General features: G+C 40.5%; 1 protein-coding gene across 1 annotated transcript in view; it reads left to right on the top strand.

The window, feature by feature from the left end:
• The window catches only part of LOC114571720 (protein kinase C-binding protein NELL1), a 130,841-nt gene extending 116,498 nt beyond the window's left edge, over positions 1-14,343 (top strand). Inside the window, exons 6-9 of the mRNA XM_028602900.1 lie at positions 4,438-4,631; positions 9,897-10,073; positions 10,427-10,651; positions 12,190-14,343. Coding sequence (XP_028458701.1) covers positions 4,438-4,631; positions 9,897-10,073; positions 10,427-10,651; positions 12,190-12,240 — 647 coding nt within the window. The 3' untranslated portion in view covers positions 12,241-14,343. The remainder of the gene's footprint in view (positions 1-4,437; positions 4,632-9,896; positions 10,074-10,426; positions 10,652-12,189) is intronic.
• The last annotated feature ends 10,777 nt before the right edge of the window (positions 14,344-25,120 follow it).

Raw genomic sequence — 25,120 nt, 5'->3', positions numbered from 1 at the left:
CCACTGCACTGCCTACTATTCAATACCACACAAAGGGGGAGGAGAGAAATGGACTTTCCAGCATGAGCCTGTCTCTCTCAGCCCCTACCATTATGGGCCCTATCATGCACTCAACGCAATTGGCTTTGTACACCGACGAATGTATAATTCCTATTTTGCACCCGACGCACAGAGGTAAATTAGGGAATGTATTTGCGCCCCCGGGGGCGGTTCAGCAAAAAGAGGAGGCGTGTTCAGGCGCAAACGTTCCCTGGTGCTATTTTGCAGTTTCAGAAAACAATTCCGCCACTGACCAGGAAAAACCTGGTCTAAAGTCAGTGGCGCTAGTCTAAAGTCAGTAGCGTGTTATTCAGATGGTATTTTGGCCATAATGTAGCGTGTGCACATTGTGCATACATTTTGCTTCTCTCATCTACACGGACGCAGCAGTTCCCATTTTTGCAAACCATACATAATTACAAGGAAAAAATATTACTGAAAATGCGCTTCAGGTGTTTGGATAGGTCAGGAGGCACTTTACAGTACAGTCCTCAAAAGGTCGCAGCATTCTTTGTGGCTGGCTGTGTTTTACACAAAATTTCCATGAATCATGGATGAGTTGATGACATAAATGAGGAAATATTAGAGGACTTAAGGAGACGTGATGTTGAACTACGGCGGGATTGGACACTCCGGCGGGATCTCCACCTGCAGCAATCCTCTCCAGACTGTGGAGATGCGCCCGAGAGGCCGCAGCAACATCGCCACCCGGTCAAGACGGGCATTTATTACTTTGCCGCATCCCGGACCCCCCCCCCGGTGGCGTGCGCCAGGCAAATCCGCCGTCATAATCCGCCATGGAACAAGCCCGCCTGCTCTTAAAGGGAATGTGAGGTGGAGCTCTGATTGGTTTATTGCACGTTACGCCCAAACCACACCTAGCTACTTCAGACCAACCCATTTTAGATTTGCGTCGGGCGCAAGAGTTATTTATCCCGCCGGTATTATAGCAATTATCTGGACTGTGGTCATAAAATCTACATCTTATAACTTATTCCCTGTTATATATAGTTCTTAACGTATATTATTTATTTTCTTGTTTGTCAAGCAATTCTATCATGTTTACATTCTTGTCTTTTCATAGTCATAGTTAATATTTAATAATAAGCTATTATTGCACTGTTCAATCCCTGCACTGTTCTCTTTTGCACTACCACCATTGCACACGCTCTACCATAGCACCTTTAACTCTAAATTTCTGTGAGTTATTTTTATAACTCTTTAAATTTTTAAGCAATGTATATGAGATATACGTGTGTATTTGTGTTTGTTGTGCTATGGTTGTCTAAGCTACTGGATGCCTAAAATGTCCCTCTGATTAGCTTGTTCAATTGCTTAAGCCATCTCATTCTCCTCAGTTACTGGCCATTTCTCATACGGATGGAATTTTGGTATATTTTTTGTATTATTTATAGAGCAGTGTTCACAAAAACACTGGCACATTGAGATAATTATGACATTTACTGAACTGTGACAATGGTGTTTTTTTTTATAAACTAACACAAATTAACATTTCAGGAAAAACACTTGGGTAAAAAACAACACAAAGAAGCATAAAACACGCTGTACACAAAACTAATCAAAACCTGCCGATTATTTGCATGTCAGCATTACACTGTTGCCGTAATGCTGTGTTTATTTGTTTTACAACTTAAGTTATGGGACACATTAAGATTCTTACAGTACTGTGTGTTACAATACACCATGTCGTAATATGTCAGTGTGATATATTGAGACGTTAAAGTGAATAGGTTGTGTTCAATAATTCGCTGCCGTAGGTTATTTCTTGTTTGCTCATGTTGGATTTTGTTGAGTTCTACGTTCTGTTGTGCAGCAGTGTGATTTCATTACATTGTATTATGTTGCATTGTGTTGCACTGCATATTGTTGTGGTGAAGACCCGAGCAGCTGCAAGCAGCAGTCCTTTTTCCTTTATTGCTTTGACTAAGAGCTACATTGGCTGCATCTCGAAACACTTTTATTATACCTAATGCTTTAGGGAGAGACAGGTGGCTTTAATAAACAGATTGTGCCGAAAGATGAGGATAATACACCATAGACTCCCACTGTGTCCCTGCACGACAGCCTGTGTGCATCATTTTCTTTTCTCTCCCTGTGATATACATGACCTTTCCATATGGGCTGCCTGGAGACCTACCAGAGAAATATGATTTAAATACTCAAATACTAAGCTTTCTGATGCCTTCTAATTACCAACATCTGTCGGAGGGGTTTATTTGTTGTGTGTGTCTGTGTGTATGCATCTATGCCTGTGTGAATGTGTCTTGTCGTGTACATGCACTGCGGGATTAGTGCTATCATGTGTAACAGCACATGTATAGTTGCGAGTGTAAGTTTTTCTCATGGTTGGCTGTGCTTGGCTGGTTTCTCCGAAGGGCTTTTGTGTTCCATTGTAAGACCGTCTTTCATAGTCTACATGTAAGAGTACGCTTGATCTGCAAGCAGCAGCTTGTGGCTGAATGTGGTGAATGTAGCATGAAGAGCATTAATCCCTCACCAGCGGAGGTACAGTGTTCTGACTGGCTGATAGGGATTTCATTTAGTGTATGCAAATAGTCTGTCGCTGGCACAAATTCATTCTTGGCTGAGCTGTTTTCCTCCTTCTCTGTATCCAGCAAACTTGATACTGCAACCAATTAGAGTGTGCATTCAGCACTATCACAGTGTATTGTTGTTGTTGTTGTTGCTGGTGTGGCCACAGCCATCAGCCAAGTCTCACCTCCACCCAGAATAGGTCTGCCTGCCGAATTCCGCTCATCATCCTCCACTGGAGAAAACAAAAATTCATGTTGCATGATGTGAGCAACTTGAGCCAGAGGCTCTAAACATTTTTATGTTACCGTCTGGCAGTGCAAGTCATGTGTTTTTTTGCTGCTTTGGTATTTCCTTTCATAACAATACATTGTTTTAACAAGTTGTTCACACATTTAATGACAAGACTTTTTTTTTTTTTTCATTTTGTTCCTGAGGTTTACTATTCGTTGGTGTCGTCCATATCTGTAAAATTCATCTAAAGTTCTCATCCAAAGTCATTCTCCAACTGATCTCTGCAAGTCTAAAAACATCTACACCCTTCAGTCCTCTTTGTCTCGTTGTTATTACGTCAGTCGATGGTCTGAACTAAGTGCATACCATCGACTGGTCCATGGACTCACCTCTTTTTGTCGAGCCCTGATGTTTATCCCCTGGTAGTCTAGGGCTTATGGTAAATGGGATTCATTGAAGGCAGCTAAAAGAAAACAGAAATACTGAGTAATAATATTAGATCCTTTATTTTTTTTATCAACCTTATTTAGATACATGAAGTGAGCCATACAACATACCATTCAGAGATCTGCTCCAAACCCATATTATAAAGCTATAGTGCATAGTTTCTGTCACCCCCATGAGGAATTCTAAGTAATGACAATAAAACTGTCGTTGCATCCCCATGATACAAGCCTTCTGTGATCGCGTAGTGCCCTACGACACTATGCAAGCAGCACATTGAACAACGATTATGTGTGTTTTACTACCACTGGTGAACAGGCTTAAATAGAAAATGTCCGTTGTTGTTTTGACTATAAGCAATTTAACTTGCTATGTTAGCATTACGCTCAAACTACACACAAAACTGACCAAGTACAGCTTAGACAAATGGTAGTTGGGCTAAGTCTGATCATTTTATGTTCTAAAATTGCTACCATGCAGAGGAATAGCTCTTTTGATTGCCTGATGGTAAGGTTGCGCAATACAAAACTAAACATTCTGTATCTTCAGGGAAACGGGGAGGTGTGGAAATCAATCTTTTAAAACCTGTGACCGTTTTTCATCTTTCCGTCTCTCTCAACTGTGTAGAAAGTAAATGGACTTGTTGACCAGTGTTGCTCACAGTGTGAAAAGATGGTTAAAGTCAAACACACAAACAAAAACATGATTTTTTTTTCTTCTCCTTTTTTTCAGTTTTTCTGCTTTGTTCATGCAACACTAGTGGCCTGCTGTCAGTGTCATGTGGGTGTGATTGATGTCTGGTGGCAGGGGAGAGCACAGCTACTGTCAAAGGGACTTTGTTCTTTTTCTCTCACATAGTGAGGATAAAGAGAGTTAAATGCCATGGCTTGATAAAAGGTAGGGATAGACGTGTTTCCTGAGCCACATGGAAACAAAAAAAGTAGATGCCATCGGTCCTCTCTATTCAGGTTGGTTCCTTTGGTCTTGGAATGTCACAACTTATTAAGATTCTGTGAGCCAAACATGTTTGGGATTTCGAAATGTATTAAACCATGTTCATGCTAAGAGAGAAAAATTAAATAAAATAGAATAAAAAAAAAAGCAAATGTCATGAATGAAAACGTGCACCGATGCATGACCGACCATGGCTTACTCTTTGTCTTCCAGACAACGATGAGTGCAGTTTGCAGACACACACCTGCTGGAATGACAGTGTGTGTGTGAACCTCCCGGGAGGCTACGACTGTGTGTGCACGTCTGGTCCGGGCTGCGGCGGCGACTGCCCACACGAAGAGGGAATCAGACGCAACGGAGAGGACTGGAAACCCAGCTTTGACCGCTGTGCTATATGCTCCTGCAAGGTACAGAAGATGAACACACACATACAAATCACGACACTTATACTGTAATAGCTATGATCTGAAACTCTATCTTTCTTCTATGACTTCTTAAGCTGTTAATATACGTAGACTATCAAGGATCTTTCTTTTTTTTTAAAGGTCCCATGACATGGTGCTCTTTAGATGCTTTTATATAGACCTTAGTGGTCCCCTAATACTGTATCTGAAGTCTCTTTCCCGAAATTCAGCCTTGGTGCAGAATTACAGCCACTAGAGCCAGTCCCACAATGAGCTTTCCTTAGTATGTGCCATTTTAGACAAAGCAGAGAAAGGGGAGGTAACCTTGCTCCTTATGACCTCATAGGGAGCAAGATTCCAGATCGGCCCATCTGAGCTTTCATTTTCTCAAAGGCAGAGCAGGATACCCAGGGCTCGATTTACACCTATCACCATTTCTAGCCACTGGGGGACCATAGGCAGGCTGGGGGAACTCATATTAATGTTAAAAAACCTCATAAAGTGACATTTTGTACCAAAGTACAAATGTTTAACTGCGTTTTCGAGTTAAACTCCAGAAGCGCTTGCAGGCGTGACGAGCTCGCTGGCCGGCGGTCACACACACACGCACACACACACACACACACACACACACACAACACACACACACACACACAGCCACAGTGCAGCCGGGGAGAGCAGCATCTGACAGGGCAGAGATAAACCGGTTTCTCTTTGGGAGACTTGTTTAAATTATGACATGTATTTACATTAGTTTTAGCATTTAGTTCATACAAAGAGAAGAAAGACCAGAACAAGACAAGACAAAGACTTAACAATGGAGGAGAGACGGGATGAGTTGGTTAAATTAACAAAGAAGAGAAAGAATATTTTGAAAATGGGAATGGAGTGAGGTGAGCTGAGAGATGATATGAAGCACCCAGGAATCTTTTCCTTCTGATTGCTTCTCTTTTCATTCATTTCATTTCAGCAAATAAATACAGTTTTCAAAGTATTCGAAGGATATTGCGGGGTTGTTCCATCTAGTCTTTTTTTTTCAATAATGTATTGGTTATGATAACACTGGACACACCAAAGTACCGACAGCGTGCCTATGTTCCCGCATTTCAATTTTTTTTTTCACTGAAAATTAGGCCCTATGTTCCCACAGCACTATGTTCCCACATTTCTAAGATTTCTTTTCCAAAATTAGGCCCTATGTTCCCACATTTCCTTTTTCATAAATTTCTATCAGATTTTATCCCACTTTGTAAACATTGTAATTTCCCCTTGCGGGATTAATAAAGTATAAATTATTATTATTGTTATTGTTATTATTATTATTATTATTATTATTTCTCCCAATTTGGTAGCAAATTACACCCAACCTATTAATCAGTAGCAATGGACTACAGATGGAATGTAACCCTAACCCTAACATAGGGCCTAACTACGTAACTACAACTACGTAAGCAGAGTAGGTCAGAGTTGAACCAGGAAGTCAGTCCATAAAAATCCAAAATTCACCACCAAGATGTTTCACATTAATTGTTTATTGTTTATTAAAAGGATCCCCATTTACTGACGCCGTAAAAGTCAGCTACTCTTCCTTGGGGTCCACACTGGACACACAATACATACCCATTACATCACAGACATTACAAGAATATATGTAAAATCACATCAATATGCAATACACTTATCCACACCCACATACATAAACATGCATGTGTACACCCACAAACATACATACACACACACACACACACACACACACACACACACACACATATTTCCCATAAACAAAAGATCACACACACACACTCAGTAACTATCACATTATAAAAAAACACAATCTAAAATTTGCAAGGAACAAACTATTATATAACACAATAGGAATATTTTTTAAACAGTGTAAGAATCATACAAGACTAATACAGTTACTTTCCAGTATTCAAGCTTTCATCTGCATGGCAGATAGATGCCTCTGCATATACTTAATTAATAATAATTACCCTGGTAATTACTCTAAAGAGTAAAGTGCAAATTCTATAATACTGTGTGTCATGAGTTATGGCATTTTAGTCTGCAGTGGCTTCCTCCACAAGATGCTTCCTCTGCAACAATGTCAGATGAACTGTTCCATTTCATGTGACACATTTTAGAGAATGATGACCCTCTGAATGTAAACATCCTCAGCTGCATTGTGTTCACTCTTGGCTCAAATTTCCACTGGAAATGTTTCAGCAGTCACATTTCCTTTTTATTTTATTGGTGCAATATAACATGACAAAAAGACATAGGACCTTTGGACAGTGTTAAACCATACAGACATTAGGACAGTGCAATGGTTTATATTGAAGTGGGAGGTTGTTTGGCTAGTGTTGTGACATGACGTGAGGTGAGGTTTGTAACGAGGATGGCTAGTAATGAGTAATGACAAGGTAGGGAGGATAATACATAAACATAAGTTATAATAATGATGATAACAAGGATGTGTTTTTTTTTTTAAAACGAGCCACATATCCTCATAGTTTTGAGTTTTTTAATGAAATTTCTTTGTGTTTTACAAGAATATTGTTGTGCATATTAGCACATTTTTATGTTTATCTTATCTTTATTTTGTATCTGTATTCCCTGAATAGTGTATATATCAGCAGAAGGAAATGTGTAGAATTTTAAAATCTATCTTTGCTACAAGTTAATAAATAAAAATCCAACGTTCAATATGTCACGTGTTAATAAATATATATGCATTTACATACATTCACAAGGGGATTCCACACATTAACACACAAAAGCTGTTCCTGCTTAAATAGTCTCAGCGCAAAGTGGAGAAAACAAACACAAATGTGACACACGTGACGCTTACAAGACACTCTGCAAACATCGGATGCCTTCAGGATCCATTGCCCTGCTGGTTTTTGAGCCAGACATGGGATGCTCACTGAATATAAACAGGCAGTGATCTGGGTTTCAGGGACCAAGGCTGAAAAGCATAGGCCTGCATGGTGACTGTGAGGCAGCCAGAAAGTGATTGTGGTTTGTGATGAAGGAGAGAGAAACTGAAAGGTAATTAGGGTCACAAAGTACAGACTCGGGGTAAATGCACATGGAACTTTCGATTGGTTTGTTGAACATCAGAGGAAGGTTGATTGGTTTGATTTGATTGAAATTTGTGGGATGCCAGACGAAAAGTGGAAATAAGGTGGCGCATGAGTGGAAGGTGAAAGTGGGTGGAGCAGGAAAGAGTTTGTGTAAGCTGGCCAGCAGATGACATCAAAGGAGGAAAGATCTTCTATATGAAACTTTCACCAAGTTTTATTTTAAGGAAAATGAAAGAAGAAATTGATTTGAAGTAGAAAATTTGAGTTCCACAGAATTGATTTAACAAAGATGCTCTTAAATTAAATTACCTTCAGAAAGCGGTTCCCAAAGACTTCTTCTACATCCTGACCGGGTTGATGCACCCCCAATCTTTTTTTGATCTTTTCCTTTTTTGGCCAAATTAAAGTAAGGGGCTTTTGACTTACATTGGCATGCTTTGTGTTCAGGTGGCAACGTAGATAAGAGGGTTCCATACAGCTTCAGTTTCATCATATTTCCTTCGTTTTCTTTCCAGTCTGATGCCCACCCTCGTTGCCTCTTTTCCCTACTTGCCTGGATGATGAGCATATGTCCTTTTGATTTGCCTGTGCTCTCCGGTCCCGGTCCTTCCGGCCCAACGCATCCTTCCGTTTTTCTCGCCTCCGATCCCTCATTCTCTTTCTTTCTCGCTCCTATTTCATGACTTTAGATGTCCCACCTGACAGTTTTCCCAATTTTAGCCAGTTGTGCAATTTATGTAAATAAACTATTTCAGCTGGTAGGCTAGCTAGTTGGCCTACATAGGTAACGTTAAAGCTAGTAGTGTTGCGCTACACATACGTTACGTAAAGACAGGCTGACTGGCAGGAACTGAAGTGCATTTTGGGTACATTTATTCATTTATTAAAATGTAAGTTTTTAATTTTAAATGTATAAAGCAAAGTTTTAAATTTTAGGTTTTTATAATAAAAAATTCCACAAAAAATTACATTTTTCCTCACGCGCACCCCCTAGAGGCACCTCAAGCACCCCAAGGGGTGCGCGCACCACACTTTGGGGATACTCCCGGCTGTAGAGGAATACCTCATCTAAGGACTGTGTTGAAAACAAGTCATACATATTGATTTAAGAGAATGTCATCGGCAGTTGTCAAATTCATTATCAAGTTCAGAAGCTGTATAATTATGTTGTTTTGGTTTGCACAAGAGCATAAGCATTCCTTCCTGGTCTTATTCCTGGCATTAAAACGAACAGTTTGCCTTCATACGTCCTGTCGGCAGGGTACAATTGACAGTAATTTCCCAGAAAGTCGAGGGCCATAACTGTAAAGACCAAGGCCATCGGTACTGGTTCCCTGGGACTCAGCGGTTATTGTAGCAGGACAATATGCATCGATAAAACATTGGCTCTGTATTGCCCTTTTAATGGTATGAGGAATGATTTTATGGCGCCCATACATTTTCTAACAGCCATTTTATGTAACATTTTTACATCTCCTTTACAATGTCGTCCCCGGGCCAGACAGTGCTGGCTGTGGTGAGTAAAATGAACCATAAAGTTTTCGCTGGGTAGAGACGGAGAGCCAGGGACACTAGCCAGGCGGATCGGGAGGCTCCCAGATCTGGCAGGTTCCACTAAATGAGACTTTGCATTCCGGCCCAGACACCAAACTTCTAACGCATTCTCACTTCGTTCACGGCTCTAACAAATTGCTGTTAGAAAATGGAGATTTGGTTTTATTTCAGTTAGCCTAATAGCTGGTTTGATTTGCATTGAGAGATGATCTTATGGAAAGTACCCCATGCCACTCTCTAGGTATGGTGAAAGCTATGTGATGATGTGGGGCTATTTTAATTCCAAAGGCCAAGGGAACTTTATCAGGATGCATAGTATCCTGGATCCATGAAATAATAAAAATCTGCCTGCCTCTATGGGAATTTAACATAGGTGTGTCTATACTTATGCCCCCTGTATTTTAAGGAAGAACATTTATTTATTTACGATACATTATTCATTCACAAAGAAAACTGGTGTTCTCAAAGGTTGGATTTTTCCTTTTTTTTTCTTCAATTAAGACATTAAGATGATTTTTTTTTTATTCCTCTTTTAGTCAACTTTAGCAATGGGTTCCTATCCTCATGAGCAGCACTGTATGTCAGGGCTACTATCAAAACCTCTGACGCCGTGACATCTGTTGTGCAGGACGGCCAGACGTACTGCAGGAGGAGACCCTGTGACTGCGGAGACCCAGACGAGGATCTGTTCTGCTGTCCCGGCTGTGACAACAGGCCCAGCAGCCAGTGTCTGGACCAGAGCGGACGCACACTCTACCGCAGCGGAGCGTCCTGGATGTACGGCTGCCAGCAGTGCCGCTGCATGGTGCGTACACCGAAACACACACACACAGATACACATTCACACGGAAGCTGGAAACACGGTTGTTAGAAGTAAAAGGATGACATCGGGGGGGAAAAAAACCAACAATCTCCTCATCAACTTGAAGCGCTGTCTCCGAGCAGGGCTGTGTTTAGTACCTGGCCCTGCTCAGCTGTGTGTGTAAGTGTGTGCGGAAGGCTCAGATAATTATAACATCTCTAATTAGAGACGTGGCAACAAACCAGCGTGTGAGCAGTAACTGAAGTTACCGGATCAGCGGATTCGCACACAAGACAAAACACACACGGTAACATTTGTGTCACCTTATGGGTTTTTTGTTTTTTTTACTCGCTCAGGAGGGGGAGGTGGACTGCTGGCCTCTGGTTTGCCCCGTGTTGATGTGCGAGTACACGGCGGTGGCGGAGGGCGAGTGTTGCCCGCGCTGCGTCACAGACCCCTGCCTGGCTGACAACCTGTCGTATGACATCCGGCAGACGTGTCAGGACCCCGCAGGCGCCGCCCGCCTCAGCGGAGACACATGGCATATGCCCAACTCCCCATGTACCACCTGCAAGTGTAAGGTAGGCCAACGCTACAGCAACAACAACAAAGGTTTGCTTTACTGTGCTGCATCCATGTTTGATTCAAGACCGGTGTGGACAATTCAGTGCTCAACCACAAATTCACAAAACAATTAACGAATTTAACATGATATTCTCAGTAAATAATTCCTACTCAGTTTGCCTGTTTTTGAGGTGCTTTTACCTCATCTGCTGTTTCTCCATCCCTGCAACTAAATCATTGCACATGAAGTTTGGGATATAAAAATTGCACGCAGTTACAGAAGCTTGATTCAGTTCATGTTCATATCAATTTTAATTCCTCCGTTCCTTCATAATGTTAATGCTAGGCATTACAGGCTAATGGTACTCACGGAAATTCTTTGAGGTGGAAGCTGTGTCACAATGAATTTATGTGTGATGGAGGATATGCAACTGCGGGGCTGTCTTCCAAAATGAATAAAACAAATCAGATTGTCACAGATGATGTAAGGTACATTTCATCTTAAAAGAGCAAAATATGCAGATCACTGTTTCAGGAACATGTCACCATCACTCAGATCACCTCCACACATTAGGCAATATATTTGACATTTATTTATTGCGGAGGAATAAGCCCTTGAGATGAACCATCTCGTTTTCGAGGGGGTCCTCGAGTCTGGGCATTAGCAATCGGAATTTATATTAAATTAAATTTGTGTGTAGTGGTTACATGAACTGAATCATTAAACTTTGAATACTTTTGCAAAATTCTTTTGGCTTAACAAAACATACAGGTCATAGGCAGCCACAGCAGCTGGTGTTCTAACTCACACTGTGGTCACAGCAAGTAGTTATAGCTACTTCACTTAGAAGTCACTCTGCTAACCATGTGCTGCATCACTGTTCCCTCTGACCAGCAGGGGACCTCGCTTCCAGTCAAAGCTGAGGCTTTGACTGGACCCCATGGTCAGAGGGCACAGGCCCCATTACCCTGGTCAGTTATCTATCCTCCTTGCCTCAAAGGGTCAGCTCAGCCAAACAAACATAAACGCATTTTAAACCTTTGGTGCGTAACTTTTTGATATTAATGAACGTCCGTTACATTCAAGCCATCGCCAAGTGAGTTGCTACAAAGCTAATTAAGACCATCAGCTCCACACAACTCTCTCTGGATTTCTCAGTATGGCTATGTTTAGAAAATGGTGTCGTCGTAGATATTGGCTTCTGAAACTATTCATGGGAACTATTCCTTAGTAGAAAGTAGTTCCAAAGAAAAGTGTGTCACTTTGACAGTAAGGTCTTTTGATTATCCAAAATAACTGGGATCTCGTCTGTGGAAAGACACATTGCTGTTCAATTTCTCAAATCGGTCACTGCTTGGACTGTGCTGAACCTTAAATAATATTATAGACGTCATGTCAAGTTCCGTCTGTAATAAGTTTCTATATTTTGACTAATTATGGCCAGACAGGCTCTGAACCGTGTTATTAAATGCAACATGTACAGCATATTCAAATACACTAGAGTATATTTAATACCCTCTGTTCTTTCCTGTCTTTTCATGCTGCGCCGCTCAGAATGGGAATGTTTGCTGCTCGGTGGATCTCGACTGCCTTGAGAACAACTAAAGCTCTCCTCCTCCAGTCCTCCTCCTCCTCCTCCTCACTGCGGGACTGCCACACCCCCTCCTCCATCTGATGACTCTCCCTTTGGATTCATGAAACAGACTCACGCACACACATGTGCATGCCAGAGTGTGCACAGAAAATCCAAACATGCACTGGACAGACTGGGGTGTTGAGGCTGTGCTTTTAATGCCGCAACTTGACCCAACAGTTAGAGCGTGAGTGTGTGTGTGAAGCCGTAGTTGCTCTCACCACAGTCACTGTGTCGTGTACGTGTCTTTGTGTTGTTTCCATTTCACTGAATGTGTTGAGGAAACCTGTTTTAACATCACCAACCTCAAGACCGAGACAAGCAGCTGACTGTTGTCATTTAGAAAAGGATTTGCAGCTGGACAGGTGTTGAGGTGCTCCAGCTGTCTGTGTTGCAAAATGTAGACTCACTATTGCAATGAGTGTCATAAAACATTTATAATTGTGGTAACCAAAAGTAATGCACCCTCATTTTACATGATGTTCCGTAAAGCAGGATATAGTTTGATGTAGAAATAACTTTGGAAAGTAACAAAAATACCATTAAGTCGGATGGTGGTTCAGTTTTCAACTCCAGTTGCAACTTCTCTCACGGCAGTGACTTTTTGGTGTTATATCAGCAACTATCTTGTACTTTCTCCCGTGAGAAATACCTCACACGAACCTTTGATATCTCAAAGGTTCTCACTTTGTCGTTGTAATATGTGACGATATTTCATCTTTAATAAAAAAAAATTCCGCGTACTACATTCTCTGACCGATGCAAAAATCAGTAAAGCCAAGCAAAGCTAATGTGGGAAAGAAGGACATTTTAACTTAATCTTAATCTTTACTTGTAGTTATTTCTGTGCATTTACATGTTCAGGGTTCTGTGGCTGAACATGCAAACAAATCAAGGGTGCATAACTTTTCTTTACATGCTGCATAAATGTTTTATCAACCGCATTCCTGTATCTATACCCAACAGCTGTCTGCTTCTCCCACTTCAGGGACTGGATCCTGCAACGTCCATTTGTCTTGACGTGTCTAATAAGGCCTGTTCCGTTTTAAAGAGTCCTCTAAATGTTACTATGAAATTCCCGAATTTAGAGGACACAGCAAATGATTTCATGGATATTATCATACTATTTCTAGTTTTCACACATATTTAAACTTTTTGTTTACATCTTGCTGGTGAAATGATTGACCCAAAAGTAACTGTTCTGACTGATGCGTTTCGACCTATGGCCTTTACCAAAGTCAGGGCCAAAGGCTGAAATGCTTTGCTTTCAAAATTAAGTTGTTCACAAGTCTTGCGGAAGCTCTGATTTTTGACGAGCAGCGCCTGAACGCTAGTTTTGGTCTCTGTGAGGCTAGATGATGCCGCCACAAAAGGAGGTGCAGTCTCGATGTGTCGGCGTGCTTTGATTAAAAAAAAAAAAGTGCTTGTCGCAACATCAAACAGTGTCTCAACATTAGAGAAGGGGCGGCTGCATAGGACAATTTTTGTAACTTTCTGGAAGAGGCAATCCGACAAGCACTCCCACTTCACTTGAAGCAATGATTGGCCAGGTGGGTGGAGAAGAGAAAACACGCACGGTTTCCTCTCTCTCAAGCTTGGTTGTCTGAAGGTTTGCGCCGTTATCCCCGTTTGTACAATCCATTGCGTCTTGCCCCCCTCTCTAAGATGGCAGACCTGTTCTGAACGGAGGATGGCTGTAGTTTATTTCAAACATAACCCATCCTTCAGTCTTCAGTTCCTTTAATAACCTTCCTTCATGAGCTACATCCTCAGAGGATCCAGGCTCTGAATTAGGATATATTTGTTGTCTGTCCTGCTGAGCCATTAACACGTCTTTCTCCCAACACTTTCCCCTCATCCTCAGTGTCTCCTCTGTGATGTGGCTGACTGCCAGATAGCTAGTTATAACAAGTCGTGATATCAAAAGAATATGAAAGTAGTGGAAGCAGTTTGATGGTGCACAACAGATTCCTGCAGGCCAGAACAAGAACCTCGAGTCAAGTCCCAAGTTTCTTTATTTGTCTCCCTTGGGAGAAATTAGTGTTGGACAAGAGCAAGTTGCTGCATGGACAATACAAAAAAAACATAGACAAAACATCAAAAAACATTGTGGGCAGTAAATCCACAGGCAAAAACACCTAAAAACATAGACACTGTGCATGAGCAATAGCTGTTGATGTAATCGACAGAGCTTGTGGTGGGTGGGACTTCTCTGGCGTCTCCCAGAGCTCCTCAGCTCTGAAGCATACGGCACACACAGAGAGTGGCAGAGAGGCATTCAAAAAGAGAGAGAGAGAGAGAGAGAGAGAGTGGGGATAGTTAAAGCCATGTCACACAGGCCTGGATTTGCGTATGCCAGGAGGTCACCAAGCATCGAGTCTGTTCCCAGACGGCCAGACTTAATAACGTAGGAGAGTGCGGTGCTTCTCCCGCTGTAGTTTGGCTGTGGTCCCACGCCCTGTCCTCTCCTCCACACCTCTCTAAATTACCCTCCAGCTTGTCTCGAGAGCGCTAACGTTTCCCTCAATTGTCGTTGTTATCACCTTATTTGTCCATCACGGTCTTGTTTCTTTTCCCAGAGAAAACCACGGGGATTTCAAACACTGTCTCAAAACTTGAGCGCAGACTTTGAAATGCAAACTACCTGTTGTGGCCATGAAATATGCTCCAAACATGAAATTATTACCCGATAGCAGCAGAAATCTGACATGTCAGGTGCACCTTTTGGTTAGGGGAAATAGTTATTGAGTAAATCTGTTTCAGTAGGAGGATAACTGTTTCTTTTCAAAGCTGGAACCAAGGGTCAACTTTTTTTCTTCCTCTCTGGTTTCTTTGCGCACCGTCAGCCTAGTTGCAGACATCAGACTCATTTTCCTCTTTCAGGAAAATCCTTTTGCTCTCTCAGAATGAAAAACAGACTTCCACAGACTGAGATAATGCTTCACATTGAAAACAAATTACTTCATTTGGTTTCTTAAAAGTTCCTTTTTTATGTGAAGTGAATCAGCTGGAGCCCTATAAGATTAGAGATGGACCGATACCAGTATCGGTATTGGCTCCGATACTGCCTAAAAAGCTGGTATCAGTATCGGGAAGTACTGGAGTTTATGCACCGATCCGATACCACGTAATAAAACCCTAAAGAAAATCTACGTTAAAGTAGTTCATTTATGTTCTTTTTCCGTTATAACTGACAAGAGAATAAAAGAAAGTTCTGGGGCATTCATTGTTTGTGTTTGTTCATGTTTCACAAAGAGTTTAACCTGAGCCAGACCGACAACAAAGATAGAAATCATATCACATCCATACAGGGATAGTAGTATACAGCTGTTAAAACATAATAAAATATATGACACACTGGTATCGGATCGGTACTCGGTATCGGCCGATACGCAAGTTCAGGTATCGGAATCGGTATCGGGAAGCAAAAAATTGTATCGGGCCATCTCTATATAAGATACGGCTATTCTACATCAAAGTCCGGGTTGATACTGGAAAGCTTAGTGCAGACTACACGTCTTTGACTGAGATTTTGACAAAAACCCTTGAGTAGGCATGGGATCCAGGCTTTTACCCATCTCGCGTGTATCCGAAACTCGCCTTGACTTTGTCGCGAGCCATCCCACTTTCTACAACACCTCTACTGTATCACAGCCAAATACTAGACGCGCATGTAGAGTACCTCTGATGCAGTCTGAGACAGGAGATGAACTGCTCCAGGAATCAGACGGCTGGAAATGAGGGAGCCAGTGGACGCGTGTGTAGAGTCACTTCTTGCATGTTTTTGTTCAATATCATGATCAATCCCTCCAGTAGAGGATTATCAAATGGAATAACCTCATCGGCGTGTTTGTTGTCTGCACTAGCTAAAAAGGAGAAAAAAACGTTGCTGCTTTTTTCTTGGGGAATTGGAACCGGCGTCAAGGGAGACCTCGGTCTTTGGAGTTGAAAGTAAATGTCTCCGCCATCTCCCTCCAGCTGACCTTCCGCCATTTAATGTCAAACTACTTCTTGTTTCTGAAAAACATGGGGGGGGGCTTTCACAAACTTTTGGGAAAGGTGATGCTGGTTGTTTAACCTCTGAAAGGGGAAAGTGGCGTGCAGCGAGTGCGCTGCCACTCAGACCTCTCAGTCACATTGTCCTTGTGTTGTCTTTGTTGCCACACAGCCGCGTGTGTCTCACACATCAGCATTTCTCCGTGTACTCGCCTCCATTATCACAACGCCTCCTGTAAAACTGAAATTGTCAACTGTGCGCACAGAGTACACACACAAAATAAAATTGATGTAAAATGGCATCTGTACCCATCGAAGTCTTAACACAGCAATCGAAAGCAGACATTTGTACAAACGATCACGGAAAACAAGGTCTGTTGATTGATTTGATATGGAAATATAATGACTGTAAAACACGATTTGCAAGTCTGTGTGTAACTGTTTTTACATACTGACGATATGATAAAATTATACAGTTTTTTAATTATCATTGTGTTCATAAATAACGTGTTAATTTCAGTGGACTACTTTTTCTTTTGTGGGATAGGTTCTGTTTTGTTGTAAATACTGTGTAAAGTGAACGGTTCTGTAAAGAGAGTAAGACTATGTGAATAATTCTCACTGTCACAGCTTCTTAGGATCTGAGCGTTGCAAGTTGAGTATGACAGAGAAGCAACATTTCTATTGTTTTTACTATTTCTTTATTTTTCTATTCTTGCCTTAACCCTTTTAGTATCGGTCATAGTTTAATGTCTTTTCACTGTTTTAGGACAACATTATGGATTTGACTAGCCCGTGTGTATGTACAGATCTCTGGTCAGTGTCCGTCACTAAAAGCTGAGACTCCGCTGAAGCAGATTTTTAAAATCAAAATAAGCGTAGACCGGGGTCTGTCCCAGGCATCTTTGCAAACAGAGCCCAGAGCCTGGACAGACTTCATTTCCCACGTATTTATTTTCCAACACACGTCTGTATGAACTGAACTGTAAAATCTCGTCATGAGAACAGGACAAAATAGAACTATGTACAACTATGTAAAAAAAAAAAAAAAAAAATCTAATGTTGAAAATGACAATGTTGTTCTTGATTCAGTTCCTACAAAAAAAAGAAAAAAAAAAGCAAGCCATTGTGTTTCTCCTTTAACGTCTGACTTTTTAAAAGAAGCCATTTTTGGACCTTCTCGATCCTTATGTGCTTGTTCATGTTTTCGATAGAGGACCACGGCGGGGGACTCCTCCAGGTCTGTTCATTGTTTCTTCTGCAGATCAGAGTGGCCAACCTAATTGTACTCAAAGGGTTAAGTGTCATTTTCCTTGAAGACTGTGTCGTGATAAGAGTTTGCTGTGAAAAAAAAATTATTCGGTTAATAAATATTTAAGTTGTTTACTTTATTTGCTGCGTTGAGTCTTTGGCTTCAAATTGTGATGATGACTGGGGGTTGAGCTCACAGGTTCACTGGTAGATTCGTCGTGCCTCCAGAGTAACTGCAACAACAACAACAACAACAAAAAAGGACATGGCACAGTCATGAGAGACGCCTAAATGGCACACCATCCGTTGGCAGCTTAAACGAAAGCAATGTTTCCGAGCCTCAGAAATGACAGTCAACCCCAGCATCGGCACACAGTCGTGGAAAAAAAGCCTTTCATGTTCCTACTTTTATCAATACCCTTTTCCAATTCCCTCAGGAAATGTATGAAGGGCTGCATTGCAGTAGAGATAAGTACATTCTTTTGATGCTTTAAAGGAGCGCTGCTGAGCCAGTGCAGCAACACTTTTGAAGCTGTATTGTGGGGGGAAAAAAACATGAAACCTTATGTTATATATTTTCCTGCAGCAACATGATCGATAAAAATACACACAGAGAGAACCTGCAATTATACAAAATACACACATGCAGTGATTCCCAAAATAGTGGGAAGTCATAACTAGAAAACACATTTCCTGCAGAAAATGCTTGTGAATGCTGAAAAGCTAAATTGATAGAGTTAAACTGGATTGCTGGCATAAAGTGGGAAAAGTGGGAATGGTTTTAATTAGTACGAATTTCATTAAAATCTTGAATAATACCAATAATGTATCAAACAAAATTCTTAAAAGAAATATATAGAATAGCATGTTGATATGTCAAAAAAAGTGATAATAAAAAAACAATATAGTATATCACTAAAAGTCATAGTATAGAATGTCGAAAATAGTCATAGTATAGTATGTCGAAAAAATTGATAATAAAGTTATAGTATAGTTTGTCAAAAAAAGTGATAAAAAAGTTACAATATAGTATATCATAAAAAGTCATGGTATAGAATGTCGAAAATAGTGATAATAAAGTCATAGTATAGTATGTCAAAAATAAGTGATTATAAAGTCATAGTATAGTATGTCAAAAAAAAGTGATAATAAAGTCATAGTATAGTATGTCAAAAAAGTGATAAAAAAAGTCACAATATAGTATATCACAAAAGTCATAGTATAGAATGTCGAAAATAGTCATAGTATAGTATGTCAAAAAAGTGATGAAAAAGTCATAGTATAGTATGTCCAAAAAAGTGATAATAAAGTCATAGTTATAGCATGTTGAAAAAAGTGTTATAAAAGTCATAGTATGGTATTTCAAAAAAAAATATAGTATGTTGAAAAGAGACAAAAATGCATAGTATTGTATGTTGAAAAAGGTAATAAAAAAAGTCATAGTATGGTATTTTGAAAAAAGTGACAAAAATGTCATAGTATAATATGTAAAAAAATAGTGATGACAAAGTCATAGTATATTATCTCAAAAAGTGATAAAAAAAGTCATAGTATAGTATGTCAAAAAAAGTGATTATAAAGTCATAGTATAGTATGTCAAAAAAAGTGATAAAAAAGTCACAATATAGTATATCACAAAAAGTCATAGTATAGAATGTCGAAAATAGTCATAGTATAATATGTCAAAAAAGTGATTATATAGTCATAGTATAGTATGTCAAAAAAGCGATTATATAGTCATAGTATAGTATGTCAAAAAAGTGATTATATAGTCATAGTATAGTATGTCAAAAAAAGTGATCAAAAAGTCACAATATAGTATATCACAAAAAGTCATAGTATAGTATGTCAAAAAAGTGATGAAAAAGTCATATTGTATATCAAAATAGTCGTAGAATAGTATGGCGAAAAAAGTGATAAAAAAGTCATAGTTATAACATGTTGAAAAAAAGTGATTAAAAAAAAAAAGAAATGAAGTGGAAGAAGCCTGAAGAAGACATGTAAAGATTGCTGCATTGACTTCCAATGTAAAAAGAAAAAAAGCTTAATACTTGAAAAAATATAACAGGTGGAGAAAAGTTGAATACTGCTGAATCAACCACAATCAACAACTACATAAAACTGTGATTTCCAGACAGCGTTCAATAACACAGCCAGAGCCGCGGAATTTTCATGAGTTAAACACATTAGCTTTTGAAACCACTAAAGGTTCAGCGTGTAGGATTTAGTGTTGGATTTGAAGATGCTAACATCAGCAATTGGCACTAAACACAAAGTACAGCTGAGGCTGATGAGAAGGACGCCATTAGTTTTGCAAGTATAAACCAACGTACTTGACACTAAAAAAATAACGGCACGTGACTAGAGGCAAGGCATTCTCATGAACCGGATCGTACGATATCGTATGAAAATGTATGCACACCGATGCGCATGATATTTTACGAAAATATGCAACTGTGGGCTGGTCACATGACACCGGAAAGGGATCACAAAAATGATTACGGGGTCAAAGGAAAGAGGGTGTCATATGTTGTTTTTGATATTGGGCTGTGTGCATAAAATTGACGTTATTTGACAATTCAAATTGAGATGATATGAATGTCTGTACCAAACTTGGTGTCATATCCTACTAGAGTGTAAAACTCTGTAAGACATAAGCAAGACATACATTGGTTTTTATTTCAGTTAAAATAACATTTTAAGGTGGAAGAGTCTGATATCTACTGCTGCTTTGTTGTTGCTGAGATTAACAACTGATTTTCTTAACTTATACAGGAATTAATATAATTTAATAATAATAATGTATACCTGTTTATTGATCCCCAGTGGGGAAATTACAAGTTTGTTAGAAATCACTACACACAGGCCTGAAATACATAAGTGAGCAGTCCTGGTGTGTTTCCATGTACATCTGCTTTCCACAGATCAGTATGAACGTCTTTATCTTAGAAGGTGAATTGAGATGCCTCTCTAGTGAGCAGCACTGGGGAGGGTTCAGTCAATTAACCTGCTGTCAGTCAGCTGTAAAGCAAGTGCTCTCTTGTTCTCTCCACTCCGTCTGTCACAGTCACAGTGAGCGGCGGCCCTGTGCTCCCTGGCCCCGGCTCCCCCTTGGCCGGACCGCCTCCCCCCAAACGTGCTTACCATTCATGGGCTGGAACCTTGGAGGTTGCCACAGAGGTGATGGAATGACTCCCTCAGCAGCATCTCTCATCTCAGTTATAGATGCGGGAGGGAATACATCTACCATCCATGCATGAATGGACTGATTTAACAGCACACAATTGAAAATTGCTTTTTCAATCGACTTTAATTTAACTTTAAGAGATGTCTTACTCTACAATAGATTTGTTGGGGTAGAACAACAGAAAAGCGATTGCAGTTCGGGCATCAGTTCAGCAAAACAGAAACTAACTTCAGTAAGATGGGGGGTGGGGGTGGATCCTTCTCCTCCTCCACCACCACTAACAGTCAAATTGATTTCAATTCTCCTCTTTCTATTGACATTTTATGAAAACCCCGGGCACCCGTATTGAAATGCAAGAGGCAACAAATACATGTGCTCCACCTCAGGCTGAGAATGAATACATAAACTATGTGCATATTGCTCATGTTAATACAACGAGGATTAGGTTGCTTAAATGCCTTATCGACATCCTGACCAATCAATGGCTGTATAATTAAAGAGTGCAGCTGAGCTAGTGACAAGGCGAGACACACCACCACTATTGGCCTATGGTCAGATGGAGTAACTAAGTGTTTATTTAACCCGTCATGGGGTGTGTGTGTGTGTGTGTGTGTATTTAATGCATTTGTATGACTATGGCGACCCTCCTCGCTTGTCAATTTTACTGAACTTAAGTTGGATTTGATTGTAAAACATGCGTTATTTTTGTGCACCAAATTTAAAGTGTAAAGAATGAAAAAAAGAATATCAATAATTACAATCACAAATACAATATTCCATGTTCAAGCAACTGTGAAATTTGGAAACTAGGTGTGGAGAATAATCTGCTAAAAGCAAAAGGGTAGTTAGCATTGCTAAAGGAGTTTAATGTATTGACGTTCACAGTCTGCTGTAGAAGCCTGAGCCAGCATGTGAATAAATTGCCTACAGACATTTTATGCCACTGATACAACTTTTTCCTCCCCTTTGTAAAGTTCAGATCCAGATCTAAAGAGGTAGTCTGAATATACTGATAGATGTGAAAATGAATGATTTTTTTTAAATATGAGTGGGCAGTTCACCATCCCAAAGTATGAATTTTTCATACAGCAACTGAACGGATGAATAAGGTGGAGAAAGATGAGATGGAGCTGCGAGAGATCTAATGAAGATACATAGAGAACTGTAAAGCAGTGTGTGCATTAACAGACTGGGGTGAAACACCCAAGTGAGGGTGTTTGAGCATTTTTCCTATATATTTTACTCTATAAATAAATAAATAGATAAATGTGTCATGTCATGTTCAGATATTTCCTGCTCGATGGCAAGTAGTTATCACTGTACTGTGTATAGTACTTTTTTAAAAACCACGACCAAAGTGCTTTAAAGGCCATCATCAAACAATTATAAAATAAAAGCAAATTAAGAAAAAGGTTGTAAAACTGTAAAGAGTAAAAGAAGGGAAATTAGTGAAAATATTTTACCAATAAATTATGAACACTCATCTGAACATGAGTTATTCTCCAGGGTTGCTAAAAGGTAAGGTACTGGGTAGTCTATATCCACGACAATCCACTTCCACGATTGCTCCGGTGCAGCCAGAAATTTTGCCGGATATCCCACTTTTCGGCCGGATGTCAGTTACCTTCCGCTTTCTTTGTGTTGGAATATTAAATCTATAGTGCGTAGATTCTGTCGGCCCTATGAGGAATTCTAAATTGACAACAAAACTGGCAGCGCCTCCACATGATACAAGCCTTCCATGATCGCGCTGCACCCCCACCCCTCCTCCACACAGTTGCTAGTAGCCAAGGAGGACACGGAGGATTGAAAAAACATGATGGACTCTTATGGGATTAGTTTTGTGACTTTAATTCCAAGCAAAACTTCTCAAGTATCAAACAAAAAACACTAACTCAAGCAAAAAAATTGTCACCTCAAAGGTAAAACTTAAAACTTGCAAACAAAACATTTGTGTAGTTGTAAACTATTGGACTTTTATTTGTTTGATATTATGTCCTTTTGTTTACACTTCCCTCTGCTTCTTCCTCAATGATCAGTCTTTTGCTCTCTCCATCACGTTTGCAGTCATGCTCCCAGCTTTCTCCTTTGCGCTCCCTGAGTTTTTGCTTGCGATTCTGACACAAATAACTTGCGTGGGCGGGTCTTACAGGGGTGCGTCCCCATTGGCTAATGAGTGTTAAGGGAAAGTTAAGGGAAAGTTTGAGTGACAGCTCAGCCTCAGTGCAGGCAAACTAACGTTAGAGACTCAGAGTCTGGTCTGGAGGACACACAAGCCACTCCACAGGGGATTCCTACAAGATTAATAAAGTGTAAGTATTGATCATATAATCTGTGAATGTAATATTATAGAGTTCGACACATACATTAGTATGTACATCTGTACACACTGCTTCTTCTTCCTTTGCATGTTGCAAAAAAACTGAAATTGACTGAATTACTTTCATTGAACGTGTTTAAGTCCAGATTGAGAACACTTGAGTCGATCCTTTGTAACTGTTTTTCATAATGTGTATGTAATTGTATTGTATATTTGTAACTCTTTTGCTGCTTCTTGGCCAGGACTCCCTTGAAAAAGAGGTTTTTAATCTCAATGGGACTTTCCTGGTTAAATAAAGGTAAAATAAAAAAATTTGCAGATGGCAGATAACGGACGTATTTTTTGTATTTTTTAGCACTGTAAATGTCAACAATATTTAGAATTAATGCATAGTGTTACTACTGTCCAAACTATGTACTTTAACTAACACACAAGGCCCTTGACAAATACTTTGCTTAGTGATCCTTATGGTTTGATGTGATGTGCATGTGTCCTGGTGGCTGGCCATATATTACTTTACACATGTAGTCAACATGGAGGTAGGAATCTAGAAAGTGTGATCAATAATATTCCAGAAATAGTGTTCCAGTAGTGTTCAGGAAAGCTAGAAAAATGTTTCTAGAGTGCAGGCTTTATTACAATTATTTATTATTGAGCTAATTTCAAACACTTTTTATCATCCAAAAAGGTACTTCAAGCTTTACAATAACAAGTCAAGGAAGAGAAGGACTACAGCCACATCCCAGCCCTTCAGAGAACTGTCCTGCAGAAAAGGCTGTCGTCCAGACTGGAGCGGTGGGCCATCGGTGAGCTCAGGAGACCAGATGATCCCAGGCGTCCAGGAGTTGTGTGTGATATTCCTGCACCACCCTCAGAAGTGTTGTTGCAGACACAAGTCAGCAGAGAAATACAGCTTGCCTTAGGTGAAACTGAATATGTGAAATATATACATAACCCAATTACTCAGTATGTTTGTGTATTGTTGGTGATGAAAAACTGACCCTGACCTGTGATGTACTGCAAATAATGACTGACACTGAGTTCCAGCTTCTTCTACCACCGGGGCCCCAGCAAAATATGTTCAAATATCCATTATGTGTGAAGTTTTATATTGGACTAAAAATAAAACATAATAGTCTCAACTTTATTTCCTGTTTTATATAATGAACCAAACAGACAAGGGTGAATGTAAAAAATGTTTTAATATATTATGTGCATTTTAAAATATAATTACAGTAAGACAATGTAAACACAAATTAAATTACAGGACAGTATACGGTAGTAGGATATATTGACATACAATGGACTAAGAAACTACAAGTACACCAATGAAAACTTAAGAAAAAGGTTACTATCCATCCATCCATCCATCTTCGTCCTCTTATCCGGTGTCGGGTCGCGGGGGGAGCAGCTCCAGCAGGGGACCCCAAACTTCCCTTCCCCGAGCCACATTAACCAGCTCCAACTGGGGGATCCCGAGGCGTTCCGAGGCCAGGTTGGAGATATAATCCCTCCACCTGGTCCTGGGTCTTCCCCGAGGCCTCCTCCCAGCTGGACGTGCCTGGAACACCTCCCTAGGGAGGCGCCCAGGGGGCATCCTTACCAGATGCCCGAACCACCTCAACTGGCTCCTTTCGACGCAAAGGAGCAGCGGCTCTACTCCGAGCTCCTCACGGATGACTGAGCTTCTCACCCTATCTCTAAGGGAGACGCCAGCCACCCTCCTGAGGAAACCCATTTCGGCCGCTTGTACCCTGGATCTCGTTCTTTCGGTCATGACCCAGCCTTCATGACCATAGGTGAGGGTAGGAACGAAAACTGACCGGTAGATCGAGAGCTTTGCCTTCTGGCTCAGCTCTCTTTTCGTCTGGCGGTGCGATAGATTGAATGTAATACCGCACCCGCTGCGCCGATTCTCCGACCAATCTCCCGCTCCATTGTCCCCTCACTCGCGAACAAAACCCCAAGGTACTTGAACTCCTTCACTAGGGGTAAGGACTCATTCCCTACCTGGAGTAGGCATTCCATCTGTTTCCTGCTGAGAACCATGGCCTCCGATTTAGAGGTGCTGATCCTCATCCCAACCGCTTCACACTCG

The sequence above is a fragment of the Perca flavescens genome, chromosome 1 (genome assembly GCF_004354835.1).
Source record: "Perca flavescens isolate YP-PL-M2 chromosome 1, PFLA_1.0, whole genome shotgun sequence".
Lineage (NCBI taxonomy): Eukaryota > Metazoa > Chordata > Actinopteri > Perciformes > Percidae > Perca > Perca flavescens.
The sequence above is the reverse complement of the archived record's forward strand: the minus strand, read 5'-3'. Positions and strand labels throughout refer to the sequence as shown.